The 19386-nt window shown below is 37.3% G+C and overlaps 1 protein-coding gene across 5 annotated transcripts in view; it reads right to left on the bottom strand.

Moving 5' to 3' along the window:
* Positions 1–19386, bottom strand: part of IL12RB2 (interleukin 12 receptor subunit beta 2) — a 163165-nt gene that overhangs the window by 56046 nt on the left and 87733 nt on the right. For all 5 annotated transcript variants that reach the window (XM_053693381.1, XM_053693383.1, XM_053693382.1 and 2 more), the window contains 3 exons: positions 19042–19121; positions 11996–12212; positions 6872–7066 (listed from right to left, as the gene is read on the bottom strand). In XM_053693381.1, the coding sequence (XP_053549356.1) occupies positions 6872–7066; positions 11996–12212; positions 19042–19121 (492 nt within the window). The remainder of the gene's footprint in view (positions 1–6871; positions 7067–11995; positions 12213–19041; positions 19122–19386) is intronic.

A 19386-nucleotide genomic window follows, 5' to 3' on the forward strand; every position in this document is an offset into this window, starting at 1 on the left:
AATGTTACAAATACACTAACACACATAAACTACCTATTAACCCCTACATCGCCATGCCCTCACATTGCAAATACTATATTATACCTATTAACCCCTAATCTACCACCCACCCACATCGCCAACACTAAATAAACATATTAACCTCTAAACTGCCGGCCCCCACATTGCAACTACTATAATAAACCTATTAACCCCTAATCCGCCGGCCCCCCACATCGCTTAGACTAAACATATTAACCCCTAAACCACCGGCCCCCCACATGGCATATCATTAAATTAAACTAACAACCCCTAAACCTAACACCCCCCGAACTTTAAATTAAATTTACAATATAACTATCCTAAAACAAATAAAAACTTACCTGTGAAATAAAAAAAAACTAAGATTAAACTATAAATAAACCTAACATAACTATTTTAAGAAAATAAAATAAACTACAAATAAAAAAACCTAAATTACAAATTTAAAAAACCCTAAAAAAAACTATTAAATTACGGGAACCCCCCCCACTAAGATTACAAAAAATAAACAAAATTATCCAAAATAATAAAAATTAAACCTAATCTAATAGGCCTATCAAAACAAAAAATGCACCCCAAAATAACCCCCCCTAACCTAACAATAAATTACCAATAGACCTTAAAAGGGCCTTTGTAGGGTATTGCCCTAAGTTAAACAGCTCTTTTACATTAAAAATTACAAAGTCCCCCAACAGTAAAACCCCCCCACACAATCAACCCCCCAAAATAAAAAAACCTAACTCTAACCTAAGCTACCCATTGCCCCTAAAAGGGCATTTGTTTGGGCATTGCCCTTAAAAGGGCATTCAGCTCTTTTACTGCCCATTAAAATTAAAAAGCCCTAATCTTAAAAAAAAAAAAAACACCCAAAAAAGTCTGGTGGAAAAGGTATTCTTCTAGGCAGTGAAGGTCTTCTTCCAGGCGGCGACATCTTCATTCAGCTCAGGGACCTCTTCTATCTTCATGCAGGGCGATGGCGGCACGGAGCAGAGGTGACCACGGAACAGGACGGCAACCACTGAGCCATCCAGCGTGGAGGATCCTCTTAATGCGATCGATGCCGCACACTGAAGATTGAATGCAAGGTACCCCTTTTATATTGGGGTACCGTTGCATTCCTATTGGCTAAAAAATTCAAATCAGCCAATAGGATGAGAGCCGCAATCGCAGGTGTTCGTTTTTTTTCCTAACAGTTTCTTTCCATTGATGTCAATGGGGGAAAACATGCACAAGCACGTCAAGTCAGGCCTTGGGTTTTGTGCGGTATTTAGCTTATCGCACCATACCGTACAACAAAAGAAGGTTTTTCAGTAACTTGTAATGGCGGTGCTATGGAGTGTGTGATACCGCAATTTTTTTTGCTTTTTTAACGCACCCGGTTTAGTGCATAACTTGTAATCTAGGTGATAGCTAGCTATGGCACATTCTATCATACTACTAAACATTTTATCATGAGACAGAAAGGTATATAATTTGTCCATAGGGCAGTAAAATATAGCTAAGCTTAAGTAGCCACGAATCCTTGCAGCAGCCCTGTGCTTCGTGCTCCATCATATTTGACTATGAGGAATTTTTATAATACAGATGTGAAACCCACAGAAGCATCATATTCAGGTTCAAATTATGGTCAGTTATGAAATTCCTCTAAAGTACATTTAATCACAAATCCACCTAGAGATTCTGGAAGGAAGTATTAGTCACCATTCCAACCCATCAAAATTTGTATCCAAAAGACTTATACAGTAGTTTATTATTATATGGTCAGATAAGTGACCAAAGCAAAATAAAACCACAAACAACAATTAAAGACACAGTAAACGTTTTCAAATTGTAATAAAGAATGTTTAATTATGTGGAAGTAAAAAAACAAAAACAAGAAAACTTCACAATATACTTTTATTTTTTTTCCTTTAGCTGTAATTTAAGTCTGAAAATTGTAGGTTTTCAAATTCTAAGAATTGGAAGTGCACACTTTAGACTGCACAAGCTTAGTCTTGCTACATATCTGCTTCTAATTGGTTCTACAAATCAATCAATATTTTGTTAACAAAATGACCATGGTAAGTGTTGTCTACTCCATTAACAAGTCCAGAGAAAAGTAAAAAAAAAGACGGTGACTGGAGTTTCAGCAAGTGAAGTGTTAATGCATTTCAAAACCTGTCCCTTTAATTCAGTATTGATGATGACTTCCTAATAAGTTTGAGTGTAGTTATTTAATTTAACTAATTAAAAAAAATAAATGAAGTGCACAATCAAAGGGAAATTCATATATTTTCTTATTTATGCACCAGAAATAATTCCCTGCATTTCAACAGATCTGAATTATTATTTTTAAATGTATTTATTTAGACACACCCTTTGAAATGTTGTTTATCTTGTTTTCTTTTTCTTTGGCCAATTAGGGACACATATAAACAAGTTGCTGCACATATCAGCCAATCATTGTACACCATCTAGGGATGTGAGGGTTCTGCATTCTAAGGCCTAGATTTAGAGTTTGGCGGTAACCGTGAAAACCAGCGTTAGAGGCTCCTAATGCTGGTTTTAGGCTACCGCCGGTATTTGGAGTCATTCAAAAAAGGGTCTAACGCTCACTTTTCAGCCGCGACTTTTCCATACCGCAGATCCCCTTACGTAAATTGTGTATCCTATCTTTTCAATGGGATCTTTCTAACTCCGGTATTTAGAGTCGTGGCTGAAGTGATTGGAACAGCCAATAGAATGCGAGCTCAATCTGATTGGCTGATTGGATCAGCCAATCGGATTGAACTTGATTCTGATTGGCTGATTCCATCAGCCAATCAGAATATTCCTACCTTAATTCCGATTGGCTGATAGAATCCTATCAGCCAATCGGAATTCGAGGGACGCCATCTTGGATGACGTCATTTAAAGGAACCGTCATTCGTCGTTCAGTCGTCGGCCAGGATGGATGTTCCGCGTCGGAGGTCTTCAGGATGCTGCCGCTCCGCTCCGGATGGATGACGATAAAAGATTCCGCTTGGATGAAGACTTCAATCGGATGGAAGACCTCTTCTGCCCCGCTTGGATGAAGACTTCAATCGGATGGAAGACCTCTTCTGCCCCGCTTGGATGAAGACTTCTACTGGATCATGGACATCTTCAGCCCCCCGCTTGGGCTTGGATCAGGACATCGGAGGAGATCTTCTGGACCGATCGGTGAACCTGGTATGGTGAAGATAAGGTAGGAAGATCTTCAGGGGCTTAGTGTTAGGTTTATTTAAGGGGGGTTTGGGTTAGATTAGGGGTATGTGGGTGGTGGGTTGTAATGTTGGGGGGGGGTATTGTATGGTTTTTTTTTACAGGCAAAAGAGCTGAATTTCTTGGGGCATGCCCCGCAAAGGGCCCTGTTCAGGGCTGGTAAGGTAAAATAGCTTTGAACTTTAGTAATTTAGAATAGGGTAGGGCATTTTTTTATTTTGGGTGGCTTTGTTATTTTATTAGGGGGCTTAGAGTAGGTGTAATTAGTTTAAAATTGTTGTAAGATTTTTCTTATGTTTGTAAATATTTTTTTATTTTTTGTAACTTAGTTCTTTTTTATTTTTTGTACTTTAGTTAGTTTATTTCATTGTAGTTATTTGTAGATTTTGTATTTAATTAATGTATTGATAGTGTAGTGTTAGGTTTAATTGTAGGTAATTGTAGATATTTTATTTAATTAATTTAATGATAGTGTAGTGTTAGGTTTAATTGTAACTTAGGTTAGGATTTATTTTACAGGTAATTTTGTTATTATTTTAACTAGGTAGCTATTAAATAGTTCTTAACTATTTAATAGCTATTGTACCTGGTTAAAATAATTACAAAGTTGCCTGTAAAATAAATATTAATCCTAAAATAGCTACAATGTAATTATTCGTTATATTGTAGCTATATTAGGGTTTATTTTACAGGTAAGAATTTAGCTTTAAATAGGAATAATTTATTTAATAAGAGTTAATTAATTTCGTTAGATTAAAATTATATTTAATTTAGGGGGGTGTTAGTGTTAGGGTTAGACTTAGCTTTAGGGTTTAATACATTTATTAGAATAGCGGTGAGCTCCAGTCGGCAGATTAGGGGTTAATAATTGAAGTTAGGTGTCGGCGATGTTAGGGAGGGCAGATTAGGGGTTAATACTATATATTATAGGGTTAGTGAGGCGGATTAGGGGTTAATAACTTTATTATAGTAGCGGTGCGGTCCGCTCGGCAGATTAGGGGTTAATAAGTGTAGGCAGGTGGAGGCGACGTTGTGGGGGGCAGATTAGGGGTTAATAAATATAACATAGGGGTCGGCGGTGTTAGGGGCAGCAGATTAGGGGTACATAGGGATAATGTAAGTAGCGGCGGTTTACGGAGCGGCAGATTAGGGGTTAAAAATAATATGCAGGGGTCAGCGATAGCGGGGGGCGGCAGATTAGAGGTTAATAAGTGTAAGGTTAGGGGTGTTTAGACTCGGGGTTCATGTTAGGGTGTTAGGTGCAGACTTAGGAGGTGTTTCCCCATAGGAAACAATGGGGCTGCGTTAGGAGCTGAACGCGGCTTTTTTGCAGGTGTTAGGTTTTTTTTTCAGCTCAAACAGCCCCATTGTTTCCTATGGGGGAATCGTGCACGAGCATGTTTTTGAGGCTGGCCGCGTCCATAAGCAACTCTGGTATCGAGAGTTGCAGTAGCGTTAAATATGCCTGTACGCTCCCTTTTTGGAGCCTAACGCAGCCATTCTGTGGACTCTCAATACCAGAGTTATTTTAGAGGTGCGGCCAGAAAAAAGCCAGCGTTAGCTACGCGGGTCGTTACCGACAAAACTCTAAATCTAGCCGTAAGGAAGTAGGGTTGCCATATTGCCACTTTAAGGGATAACACATGAAAAATATATATTTCAGGGGATGTTTAAAGAAATGTTTGAATAATGTTCAATTCTAAGAACCCTGACCTACAGTATGTATTTTTAATATGTGTCCCCCCTTAAAGCGGCAATATAGCAACACTCAATGGAATGCACTCCAGCTCTCTGGGAAAGTGGAAACATTACAATTTTCAGAGCTTAATTACAGTAAAGGCAGGCAAAATAAATAATAAAAGTGCATTTAAAAGTTGTTGTTTTTTTTAACTATACATAACAAAACATTTTATACCAAATGATAATTTGAGTTTAATGTCCCTTTAACAATTTATATATTTTTGGGTAATTCTCTTATTAACATTTGGATACTTATATTTAATTTAAAGGGACACTCAAGTCAAAATATAATTCAGATAGAACAAGAGGTTTTGAGACACTTTCCAAATTACTGCCATTATCAATTTTTTTATATGCACACGTATACTAGTCTGTGATTGGCTGATGTCTGTCACATGATACAGGGGGCTTGAAAATTCTCTAAAAAATAAATTTGTCAAAAAAAAAATCTACTTCTTCATAGTAAATTTTATTGCCTTATCTTTTCATTGTGCACTTGTTAATTATGCAATTCTACTGCATTGAGTGATCATTTACAGGGGCATAACACCCCACATTTTTCTTTAAGGATTCAGACAGAGCATAGAATAAAAAAAAAAAAAGGTTTCCAATTTACTTCTATAATTAAACTCACTTTGTTCTCATGGTATTCTTTGTTGAATACACCACCAAGGTAGGAATCCTGTACATAAGTGTCCACAGGATTTTTTCCGGGGGGGGGGGGCAAAAAAATATAGCATATCATAAACAGTACAATAATATAAATGTAGGCAAATACGTGGGGGGATTTTATAGCAAAATTTCTCAGATCAGTGGAATTTACACTCATTCGTAGGGGCCGATAGATGCAGCTGTTTACCCGCGAGCCTTCAGGCTCGCCGGAAACAGGAGTTAAGAAGCAGCGGTCTTAAGACCGCTACACCTTAACACGTCCGCCATCTCTGAGACGACGAACAGCAATCCGCCCAATTGCATATGATCGGGTTGATTGACATGGCAGATTCACCACGAATCTGCAGGGGGCGGTACTGCACAAGCAGTTCACCAGAAGTGCTTGTGCAATGATAAATGTCGACAGCTACAGCGGATCATGTCCGTCCGCACTTTCATAAATCGACCCCATGGACAGAGACAAACAGCTAGAGGCTGGATTAATAGAATCAAATTAACAAAAGTGCTAAATGATAGTAGTCCTGGATTAGTTAAACAAAAACAAACTTGCAGCTGACAAGTAAGATTTGAAGTTTCCCCCCCATATTTAAACACATAAAGTTTCAGGTTCACTAGTGGAAAAACAGCATTCTGTAACAAATGGTCCTTTAATATAGAGTATACTGAATGTTTTTTTTCCTTATATGACAAAATATAACAATACAGTGGCACTCTCTACCCTTGACAATAGAAATAAATATAAAACGTTTTATAAATTTAAACCATCTATCTGAATCATTAAAGAACGATTTTGTTTTTCAAGCCCCTTTATGTACAATTTTAGAATGGAAATTTACAAAATTTGTCAATTTGTATTAAAACAAATAACTGCTTATAACTGTTTATTAACATGCGCACTGAGCATATGCAAAAACTTTAACAGATGCACGCTCCAAATAGGCCAAATTGGGTTTTCAAGAAGTGAAAGCAAATTAATTTAAAAATGCACAAACGTTTGTGAAGAGCTCATGGTTTGGAAAATTATTATTGACTTGTTCCAATGTATTATTCCAAGGTACTGGGGCCATAGACTCACCTGAAAAGCCGCTGGGTTATCTAATGAACTGGAATGAGTTTCTTTTGGATTTTTTTTTAAAAAGTCATGTGATTCCCTTTCCGCAGGAATTCATGATGGGTGGGAATAGACCCCATGGACCCATAATAGAATAGAACTCACCTGATATGATTGCGGATCTGTAGTGCTTAGGAACTTTGATCCAGTTTGTATAAATCTGATGGACCTTATGTGGTTCATTCCATTCTAGTATAAAGTCCCCAGTTAACATTTTCCTCTTTGGCAATATCTCCCATGCTACAGTCACACTCACATTATTTATTTCCTGGACCACAATGTTTAAAGGAGAAGGTAATTCTGAAATGGTAAAGGAACACCAGAGATGTTAGATAAGGAGAAGTCTCTGGTTTAGATGGAAGGTAAATTCTTTTGGTAAGGTTTGTTGAAAATCATACCTAGGTAGGATTGAGAGCAGCAATGCACTACTGGGAGCTAGCTTGTGATTGGTGACTTCACAATATGCCTCTTGTCATTGGCTCACCAGATGTGGTCAGCTAGCTCCCAGTAGTGCATTGCTGCTCTGCAGCTGATGTTAAATATATGTTAAACCCCTTTGCAGTGGTAAAACACAGTCATATGCAAGCAACAGTGCAATAATAAAATACAATTTAAAAAAAGTTTCCAATTTACTCTGATTATTAAAATTTGCTTTATTCTCATGATATTCTTTGTTGGAGATACCTAGGTAGGTAGTGTGCACGTGTCTAGAACAATACACGGCAGGAAAACGTACTGCCATCTAGTGTTCTTGCAAATGTATAATTTGTTTTCATAATTGCTGCCATAAAGTACTGCAGACACAATCCTGAACATAGCTCCCTACTGTTCTATCTGAATCAGGAAATAACATTTTTTGGTTTTCATGTCTTGAATTTTCTTTTTGCACTTTAAGGGGATAAACTTTTCCTATAATCCAATTATATTCAAAATGTTCACATATATTACCAGATTTATCTCATTATTTTTGGGAATGCCCTATAATTAATTAATTTTGGTCACGGGTATCACATTAAGGGCCAGATTACAAGTGGAGAGGTATTTAACGCTACCGCTCACACGCTGACTCCGCCTTGGGTAGTGCTCGTACCACAAGTTGAAAGAAAATTGTTTTCGCACAAGCGTTAACGCGATATGCACAAAAAGCAGAACTTAACGTATTCCCCTATAGAAGTCAATGGAGCAAAAAAGTGGGAAAAAAAACTAAAACCCTATTTAAGCGCAAACCCGATTGCATAGTCTCATGTGCGCTAACCCAACATGACATGACTTTTTTTGTGTCATACCAATACAAACAAAAGACATAAACATGAGAATTCCTAAACATTTGTAATTGCAACAATTTTATGGGTGAAGTGGTGCATTATCTGACAGAAATGCAGGGGTGCCAATATTTTTTGCCATGACTGTGTATTCACACACATGATTATATATAGGTATAGATGTATACAGATATATATATATATAGTAATATCCATTTAATCCCCTTAACGACCAAGCACGTCCTACAAAAAGTGTCAGTTAAGGACCAAGGACGTGCCTGACACGTCCTCTGGGGTTTTAAGCGGTGGAAGCGATTGTGATCGCTTCCAGATGCTTTCAAGGTATTGCAGTGATACTTGATATTGAGGTATCACTGCAATACCCTTTTTTACCCAACGATGCAGAGAGAGACACTCTGTGGCCCTCTCTGCATAGGCCAGCGATGGTGCTGATCATTGGTGGGAGTCATAGCAGGGAGGCGGGTGGGCGGCCCATTGCAGGTAGGTTCCGGTTCCTGTGTCTTGTGCGGGAGCACGCGAGGGGGCGTGTGCACGCATACTACATTGATTTTCAATGTAATGTATGGGAAGGAGGGAGAGGGAGGGGGGAATAAATGTTGAAAGGGATCTGGGAGGGAGAGGGAGGGAATTGAGGGGGGCAGCTACACTACAGAAAAAATATTTTTAGATAAAAAAAACAATAAAAAATAAAAAATTTCAGCAAACTGGGTACTGGCAGCCAGCTTCCAGTACCCAAGATGGCGGCATATAGGTAGAGGGGGGAGGGTTAGAGAGCTGTTTGGGGGGATCAGGGAGGTTGGGGGCAAAAGGGGATCCAACACTGCATAATAAATATATATAAACAAAAAATAAAGCCTTTCATTTTAATGCTGGCAGACTTTCTGCCAGTACTTAAGATGGCGGTGACAATTGTGAGGTGGGGGAGGGAAGAGAGCTGTTTGAGAGGGGTCAGGGAGGGATCAGGGGGTGGGATGTGCTGATCTCTACACTAAAGCTAAAATTAACTCTACAAGCTACCTAATTAACCCCTTCACTGCTGGGCATAATACAAGTGTGGTGCGCAGCAGAATTTAGCGGCCTTCTAATTACCAAAAAGTATAAAGTATAAAGCCATAAATGTCTGCTATTTCTGAACAAAGGGGATCCCAGAAAAGCATTTGCAACCATTTGTGCCATAATTGCACAATCTGTTTGTAAATAATTTCAGTGAGAAACCTAAAGTTTGTGAAAAAGATAGTGAAAAATTTAAAGATTTTTTTTATTTGATCACATTTGGCGGTGAAATGGTGGCATAAAATATACCAAAATGGGCCTAGATCAATACTTTGGGTTGTCTACTAAAAATATATATATATATAAATGTCAAGGGATATTCAGGGATTCCTGACAGATATCAGTGTTCCAATGTAACTATCGCTAATTTTGAACACAAAAATGGTTTGGAAATTGCAAAGTGTTACTTGTATTTATTGCCCTATAACTTGCAAAAAAAGCAAAAAACATGTAAACATTGGGTATTTCTAAAATCAGGACAAAATTTGGAAACTATTTAGCATGGGTGTTTTTTGGTGGTTGTAGATGTGTAACAGATTTTAGGGGTCAAAGTTAGAAAAAGTGTGTTTTTTTTCCATTTTTTCCTAGTATTTTATAAAAAAAAATTATAGTAAATTCTATGATATGATGAAAATAATGGTATCTTTAGAAAGTCCATTTAATGGCAAGAAAAACTGTATATAATATGTGTGGGTACAGTAAATGAGTAAGAGAAAAATTACAGCTAAACACAAACACTGCAGAAATTTAAAAATAGCCCTGGTCCTTAACGGTAAGAAAATTGAAAAGTGCTGTGGTCACTAAGGGGTTAAAAAAAGATAGAAAAATATTCCCCTATGTGAAGAACATTTGAATGTCAAATATTTACAGTAAATACACAGTATAACACTTTATTAAATATGAATATTGCATAAATATGCTTTTACATGTTTTCATCTACTTGACTGCAAAGTGCTCCAATGCACATATATATATATGTATTGTATAATATGTATTTATATGTATATATATATATATATATATATATATATATACATACACATATAAATACATATGTACACGTCAACTTGTAATATGAGCGATAAACCCAACGCAAGCAAACACCCTCTATGAATAGGGTGATCATATTGCCGCTTTAAAAAGGGACACATATGAAAAATACATATGTCAGGGCTGTTTTCAGGGCTGTTAAAAGAAAAGTTTTGTATAAGAACCCTGACATATGCATTTTTCATATGTGTCCCTTCTTAAAGTGGCAATATGGTCAGCCTATCTATGAACCCCTTTTTGCTTGTGTGTAATTGTTAGTGCGCCACTTGTAACCTGGCCCTAAATAGCTACTATTTTAAAAGGAAAATTTCAATTAAATAAATCAGATGTTTTATTATTTGAATTTTCTAATTCAATGAAGAATAAAATAAGAAGATTTATAGGCATAGTAATTTTGTTAGCCAGGAAAATGATTACTAAATTATGGATTCATAGACTTAAACCTTCCATTGTTGCACTTAAAATGGCATAATGACAACAAATAATAATAAAAACATATGATGTTTTGTCTGATCTAATGAGTAGGATGTATAACTTTTTGGAAAAATGTGAAATGTGGTTATGGAGAAATGATTAGGGATGGGCAAATGTTTTGCAACATTCGAAAAATGTAACAAATTTTAACACATTTGTTCATTTGTTTCGAATTTTGAATGTTTGTACAACATTCTAATATTTTTTTAATGTAATAGTATTTCTAATGCTCTCTTTAAATGTAATATTCTATGCAAAATTTTCTAATAATTCGATTCCATTTATACAATATTCGAATAAGAGAATTTGTAATCAATATATTTGTAAAAGTATTTTTAATGCTCTTTTTAAATTTAATATTTGAATTATGCAATATTTGAAATAGAAATGTTTTAATTCATATATTTGTATCTTTTATGTATCGATTTACTAAATTCCCTACCACTTGAACTATAGAACTTCTGAATAGTGTTTGTTAAATTGAATGTTACATTCGAAATTTCGAATGTGGATATTTGATCTAATTGTGAACATTCAAAAACTAAAGTAACATTTAAAAACCGGAAAAAACATTCAATTATCGAATATTAATGGATTTTCCTTCTTATTAACATTCGATTGTCCAAAACGAATGTCCATAGGACTATTCGTTCTACCAAACGAATTCGCCCATCCCTAGAAATTATCTATAAGGATTTAATACTTTGATTAGGATATTCATCGTGTTACATGTTTAGTTGTAATTCAACAATATCATAAGATGGGGAAATTGGAATTTAAGATATGTGTATTAAGAAAGTATTTATCTTTCTTTGATTTATATGTATTTTATAATGTATCCACTTTTCTTCATCATTTTAATTATCTTGTATTATGGATATACTAATAAATAAATAAAAATTAAAAAAAGTGTGTGTCTTCAGAGTATACAGTTTATGCATCTGTTTAAGAAAGAGAGAACTCTAAAATCCCATGTTTAAAAGCTAAGAAGCCTCTCTTAAAAATCTATAAGAGGTGTGAAAATGGGGAATTATTTTATTTTACATGACATGATATATACATAAAATAATCGTATAGGTTAAATCTACTGATTTCCAGTGGAGCTTAAATGTGAGCAACCAACATCTAAACTCTCCAAAACAGCTCAGCACAGGGATTTGACATGGCTCAGCAGCTAAGGAGTTAATTATGTGGTTATTCCCTTTGCATGTTTTTGCAGTTTTATGTCCCTTTAAGTAATGAGTTCTTGGTTTAAATGCATGATCTAGCTAATTTTGAAATTCTTCCAGCAAGCGAAGGGTGCAAAATCTAAGAAGTTGAATTAGAGATGATTCTGTTAATTTATTAGAATACAGAGAGCAGCATTTACCTGAAACGTCCTCAGTGGTTACATTGATGACTGTGGGAGGGGAGTTTCCTTTTGAGTTGTGAGCTGTCACAGCTATGACGTACGCTGCTTTGTCAACACAACTTGTCAGCCAGGTGGTTGTGATAGTAAGTTTCTCTGCAGCGCTTGTGTTATTCCCCTTATAAAACACCACTTGATAATATTTGATCAGCCCTCTTGAGTGTGACGCGCTCATGTTCTGCAACAAAGGTCAAGACTAACTGGTGGGTGTATAAAGGCTTCTCATGTTAAAATAAAATACCTTTGGCATGTCTCATACATGTAAAAATGTTTTCCTTCTCTTTACATAATCACTAATTATATAATGCTTCCTCTGTTACTGAGAATTATGGGTAATTGCATGCAAATTAAATTCCATATTTTACCTGAACAGACTGTTTTCTCTATCTGCTGTGATAACTCTGTATATTAAAGGAAAACATTCATGGTTCTTATAAAGAATGCATTTATCATTTTCTGCACGAGTGCTACAAGAACCTTTAACCCTTTGAGTGCTAAGCACTTTCCCACCTGGGTGCTAAGATTTTTTAATGTTTTTTTTTTTTTTTTTTTTAACATTTTTTTAGGCGATTACCTTTCCAATGGTGGGTCTTGGGGGTCTGTAGCTACTTAGATGCCTGAGATACAGGCTTCTAAGCAGCATGCCCCCTGCTCCTATACTTAACATTGTTAAGTATAAATAAAGTTGCGCAGTGACGTCATCACGTTATTGCGCGTGATGTCACCACGCAAAACGGGAAGCCCCGGCCCCCAGATCTCCCTCAAGGTGGGAGAGTGCTAGTGACGGCTCTGAGCCGTCGTTAGCACCAGAGTGGGAAACTTGGTGATGGCTCAGAGCCGTCGTTAGCACTCAAGGGGTTAAAGGGACATTCCAGCCAAAATTGGAATCTACATCGATGCATTTCAGTTTTTTTATAGAAGCATTTTTGTGATATACATGTATTAGCAAAGGTGCTTGTACCACCTGGTAATGACGCAATCAGTTAATTGCTGACATGATATACACCCCACTGGTGCTCTGAGCAGCTGCAGTATTTCAAATGCTGGTGCACTGAGAATATCTAGCTATGCTTTACATGCACGTGCAGAGAAAAGTGCTAACACTAACAACAGTGATAACTTTTACTAGAAACATTTTTGCCAATACATATATATTGCAAATATGTTTCTATGCAAAGGTGAAATTGATCTTTGTGCTTTTACATTTTGACCGGAATGTCCCTTTAAAATTAAATGAAAGTCAAAATGAACCCTTCATGATTCATAAAAAAAATAAACAATTTTAAAAAGCTTTTTTTTTTTTTTTAAACATACATAGGTAGGCCCAGAATCAGCAATGCACTATTGGGAGCTAGCTGGTGATTAGTGGCTACACGCATGCCTCTTGTCATTGGCTCAGATAGGCAACACACTCTTGAGCTTAACGTTAACTACTCGTTTGGCCCCTTTGTAGGCATTAAACACATAGTTGTATGCAAGCAAAAGTGCAATAATAAAATGCTCTAACACATTAGTGAATTTTTATTTAAAGGGACATATGAAATAGTTTTGCTATTATATATAAAAAAGATACTTTTAAATGTATAGCTTTTTTTGTTTAAATACTCCGCTGCTGAATAAACCCTTTTCTTTTCACACAGGAAGTAGTTTGTCACAGTCCACCATATAGTGGAGGAAATTGTCTCTATTGGTCAGTAAACTTTTACACCACATTATGAGTATTGCACACACACGTATTTTTCACTACTTTTAGTTTTAAACAGATTCAACTTGACCGCTTTTAAAGGAACACTAAATATATTTTATAAGCACATCTTATAGGTTTTTCCCTACCTCCCTCTAGCCATGGGTGCCGCCATTTTGAAATCTCTCTTTCACTGCATTCCAGCGCTGACCTGTTTGCACATGTGGAGCAAAACACCTTCACATACTTGCAGTGTAACATAGGTTCCAAAATGGCGGCACTCATAATTAGAGGGAGGTGCATGAGATGTATTTAGTGTTTAATGCCACTTTAACGCAAAAATACATTAAAATGATTACGTGCCCCTCTTTCACATACATTTTAGAAAAGTTTTGCTTTGTTTCTATCTCCTTTTAGAAATAACTTGCTATTTTTGTTAGTGAATTTTCATTTTAAACATTATTTTACTATGTGTTTATAATCCCTGCAAAGGGGTAAAATACATATTGAAATGTTTGCTCCTGCGCAACTGGTGGACTAATAAGAAGCAGGCATACAGTGTATGGACCAATCACTGGCCATATTCTCATCTGGGGCAAAACGAGGTGTTTCAGGGGTGCAACCATTTTAAAGAAGTTAAACAGAGCAATTGGTTTGCACACTTGAATATCCCTTTAAATGATTGCATAACAGAAAGATTTACAACCTAGAGATGCAAATAACCTACCTTGGAAGAATAACTTTCCAGCAGAATTTCACTCACATTTAATAGAGTCCAGGTGCAAGATGTATGTAGAATATTTTAAGCAAAATACACATTCTCTTTTTAGAGTTTTGCATCTAATTTTTTAATATTCATTCTCTTGGTATCCTTTGTTGAAAGAGCAGCAATGCACTACTGGGAGTTAGCTGAACATATCGGGTGAGACAATGACAAAATGCATATATGTGCAGTCACCAATCAGCAGCTAGCTCCTAGTAGTGTATTGCTGGGCCTCAGCCTATCTAGGTAGGCTTTTCAGCAGAAGGTACCAAAGGAACAAAGCAAATTAGATAGTCAAAGTAAATTAGAAAGTTGCTTAAAATGTCATGTTCTATCTAGATCATGAAAGTGTATTCACTGTCCCTTTAAGATTTAAGGGAACAACAGTCCTTTTATAAAGCATAATAATATTATTTGGGTGATATGAGAATGAATAGTTCAGAGAATTATCTTTTTATGATTCATTTTTAAAATTTCTCATTTGCAAAGAGTTGGAAAGATCTATTAGGATGATACAAAACCAAACCTTAAGATATCTTATCAAATCGTACTAAAAATAATTGTAGCCAGAACAAACACAATGTGTAAATTAGACCAGAGGAAATAACAGATTTTCAATAAAATGCAGGCGGCGCCAGTGCAAGGATTTTTGGCTACACAGGCGAAGACACATTTCGCCTCCCCTTCCCCAAGAAATGATATAGCCTGTAATTACTGCTTATCAACAATCTAACAAAGTGTTTTAGTAATGTGTTAAGCAGCTATGGATAACTATTTTATCTGCAATGATAGAGGAAATAGATTTCCATTATCACATAAAATTCTTGAGAGATAATCTGATTTATTATAAATATAATAGCTATAATGGTTAAAGGGACACTATACCCAAACATTCATGATTAAGGTAGAGAATATAATTTTAAACAACATTCCAATTTACTTCTATTACCTAATTTGCATCATTCTTTAGATATACCTTAATGAAGAAATAGCAATGCACACGGTGAACCAATCACAGGAGGCATCTATGTGCAGCTACCAATCAGCAGCTACTAAGCAATCTAGATATGCTTTTCAGCAAAGAATAACAAGAGAATGAAGCAAAATAGATAATAGAAGTAAATTAGAAAGTTGTTTAAAATTGTATGCTCTTTCTAAATCATGAAAGAAAAAAATTTGGGTTTCATGTCCCTTTAATTTCTGCATGACATAACATCCCAAAGTAGTGGTTCTGCACAACATAGCAAATCAGTGGTGGCTCTGCACAACATAGCAAATCAGTGGTGGTTCTGCACAACATAGCAAATCAGTGGTGGCTCTGCACAACATAGCAAATCAGTGGTGGTTCTGCACAACATAGCAAATCAGTGGTGGCTCTGCACAACATAGCAAATCAGTGGTGGCTCTGTACAACATAGCAAATCAGTAGTGGTTCTGCACAACATAGCAAATCAGTGGTGGCTCTGCACAACATAGCAAATCAGTGGTGGTTCTGCACAACATAGCAAATCAGTGGTGGCTCTGCACAACATAGCAAATCAGTGGTGGTTCTGCACAACATAGCAAATCAGTGGTGGTTCTGCACAACATAGCAAATCAGTGGTGGCTCTGCACAACATAGCAAATCAGTGGTGGTTCTGCACAACATAGCAAATCAGTGGTGGCTCTGCACAACATAGCAAATCAGTGGTGGTTCTGCACAACATAGCAAATCAGTGGTGGCTCTGCACAACATAGCAAATCAGTGGTGGCTCTGTACAACATAGCAAATCAGTAGTGGCTCTGTACAACATAGCAAATCAGTGGTGGCTCTGTACAACATAGCAAATCAGTAGTGGCTCTGCACAACATAGCAAATCAGTAGTGGCTCTGCACAACATAGCAAATCAGTGGTGGCTCTGCACAACATAGTAAATCAGTGGTGGCTCTGCACAACATAGCAAATCAGTAGTGGCTCTGCACAACATAGTAAATCAGTGGTGGCTCTGCACAACATAGCAAATCAGTGGTGGCTCTGCACAACATAGCAAATCAGTGGTGGCTCTGCACAACATAGAAAATCAGTGGTGGCTCTGCAGAACATAGCAAATCAGTGGTGGCTCTGCACAACATAGCAAATCAGTGGTGGCTCTGCACAACATAGCAAATCAGTGATGGCTCTGCACAACATAGCAAATCAGTGGTGGCTCTGAACAACATAGCAAATCAGTGATGGCTCTGCACAACATAGCAAATCAGTGGTGGCTCTGCACAACATAGCAAATCAGTGGTGGCTCTGCACAACATAACAAATCAGTGGTGGCTCTGCACAACATAGCAAATCAGTGGTGGCTCTGCACAACATAGCAAATCAGTGGTGGCTCTGCACAACATAACAAATCAGTGGTGGCTCTGCACAACATAGTAAATCAGTAGTAGCTCTGCACAACATAGCAAATCAGTGGTGGCTCTGCACAACATAGTAAATCAGTAGTGGCTCTGCACAACATAGCAAATCAGTGGTGGCTCTGCACAACATAGCAAATCAGTGGTGGCTCTGCACAACATAAGAAATCAGTGGTGGCTCTGCACAACATAACAAATCAGTGGTGGCTCTGCACAACATAGCAAATCAGTGGTGGCTCTGCACAACATAGCAAATCAGTGGTGGCTCTGCACAACATAGTAAATCAGTAGTGGCTCTGCACAACATAGCAAATCAGTGGTGGCTCTGCACAACATAGCAAATCATTGGTGGCTCTGCACAACATAGCAAATTAGTGGTGGCTCTATATAATACATCAGTGGTGACCATGAGGCCCATTTATCAAGTTCCGAATGGAGCTTGAGGGCCCGTGTTTCTGGTGAGTCTTCAGACTCGCCAGAAACAGCAGTTATGAAGCAGCGAGCGGTCTAAAGACCGCTGCTCCATAAAGTGTGTGCCTGCTCTGATAAGGCGGACAGAGATCGCCACAATTCAACCTGATCGAGTACGATCGGGTTGATTGACACCCCCTGCTGGCAGCTGATTGTCCGCGAGTCTGCAGGGGGCGGCGTTGCACCAGCAGCTCACAAGAGCTGCTGGTGCAATGCTGAATACGGAGAGCGTATTGCTCTCCGCATTCCGCGATGCCTGTCGGACCCAATCCGCACTGTCAGATCAGGTCCGACAGACATTTGATAAATAGGCCTCAATATATAAAACACACGAACCTGGAGGCAGGATGACCTCTTTTCTTTTTCACCATTACATCTAAACTGATACTCGCATGTTTAAAAGGAAAATGTATCAAGCTGCAGAGAACCTGTCCAACTGCAATCGCCAGTTGGCAAAATTTAATACTGCTTTAGAGCTCTTTTGTTCAATCCTGACCCCTGTCCTTGTGAAACCAATTACATTTAGGGGGCGATTTATCAAGCTGAGGCGGACAGGGGCGAACATATGCACTATCAATCTCCCCGGTCGGACGATACCAGGGAGATTGAAATTCGCCACCTTAGAGGTGGCGAAAGGTTAGGAAAGCAGTGGTCTGATGACCGCTGCTTGTTAAATACGGCGTGCAGGTTCTCTTGTGAGAACCTGCAGTCGTATGGGGTCGAAAGGCTTGCAAATCCATCAATAAATTGACTTCTTAATCCCCTATGGACATCTGTACACTTTAATGTATAGGTATGCATGTAGGGTAGACAGATATCATGTTTACTGCACTATTATGCCTTTAGATAGATAAACAGATAGAGGAAGGCTTTTATGAAGGTTGTTAACATTTTGCAGCGAGTGCAGGGGCTGTGCAGTGAGATCTGTCACCCAAATGCTTCCTGCTGTTTTGGCTGACCTACACTCTATGCCTCCCTATGTTTAAAGGGCCATTATACACTCATTTTTTCTTTGCATAAATGTTTTGTAGATCTATTTATAAAGCCCATAAAGTTTTTTTTTTTTTAAAAATGTATAATTTTGCTTATTTTTAAATAACATTGCTCTGATTTTCAGACTCCTAACCAAGCCCCAAAGTATTATTTGAATACCGTCAGCTGCCTTCTCCAGCTTGCTCCTGTTTGTGTAAAGAGTCTGTTCATATGCAAAAGAAGGGGGAGGGGGGAGTGTCTTATTTCCCACTTGCAGTGGGCTTTCCAACTGCCTTTTCAACAGAGCTAAACTGAAAGCTTCTAAGTATGTTTTTAAACCATTTTATACTGGATTTTTATATCAGTATCTGTGCATCTTATTCTTTATAGTAGTGTCTATTACATGCAGTTATATGAAAATGAGTGTATACTGTCCCTTTAAGGGGAGTCCCCTCCCATTCTAGTCATTATGTCACCACATATTGCCCCTACTATGAAGCCCAAGTTAGGTAGAAAAATAATAAATATACACATTAAAAAAACTCCCCTTGCAAAGTTGCCCTAGGAGGATTACCTAGACTTCCTTTATTGTAGCCTCGGACCAGAATGCAGGAAAAAGCACTATCCAACATTCTGTATTTTAGTTAAAATAATAATGGTCAGCACAACATTGAAAATATTTGCTTCAAATAAACTATTTCTGTGAAATACTGTGTAGTATCCTAGTCTTACCTTCCAGAAGAGAGTAATATTCTGTGTTTTGTGGTCTATGGGCTCTTGTCTGTACCATACATCCAGACTGGCATTTGGTACTGTTTACAGACAGACAAAGGGAAAAGCAAAATATTAGCAAGTGAAACATTATATATGAAAAAAATAATTATAATAAATAATATCAGTAATCTTGGTCAAATTAGTTTTGGATGCAATTTTGTTGCACAGTAGAGGAAACAAGACTGGTAAGAAGCTATTATAAAGATTATTTAAAGGGTGAAGTCAACATTATTTTTTTTATAATTCAGCGAGTCATTTTAAATAACTTTCCAGTTTACTTCTGTAATCAAATGTGTTTTTGTT

The sequence above is a fragment of the Bombina bombina genome, chromosome 10, assembly GCF_027579735.1.
Source record: "Bombina bombina isolate aBomBom1 chromosome 10, aBomBom1.pri, whole genome shotgun sequence".
In the NCBI taxonomy this organism is placed as follows: Eukaryota; Metazoa; Chordata; class Amphibia; order Anura; family Bombinatoridae; genus Bombina; species Bombina bombina.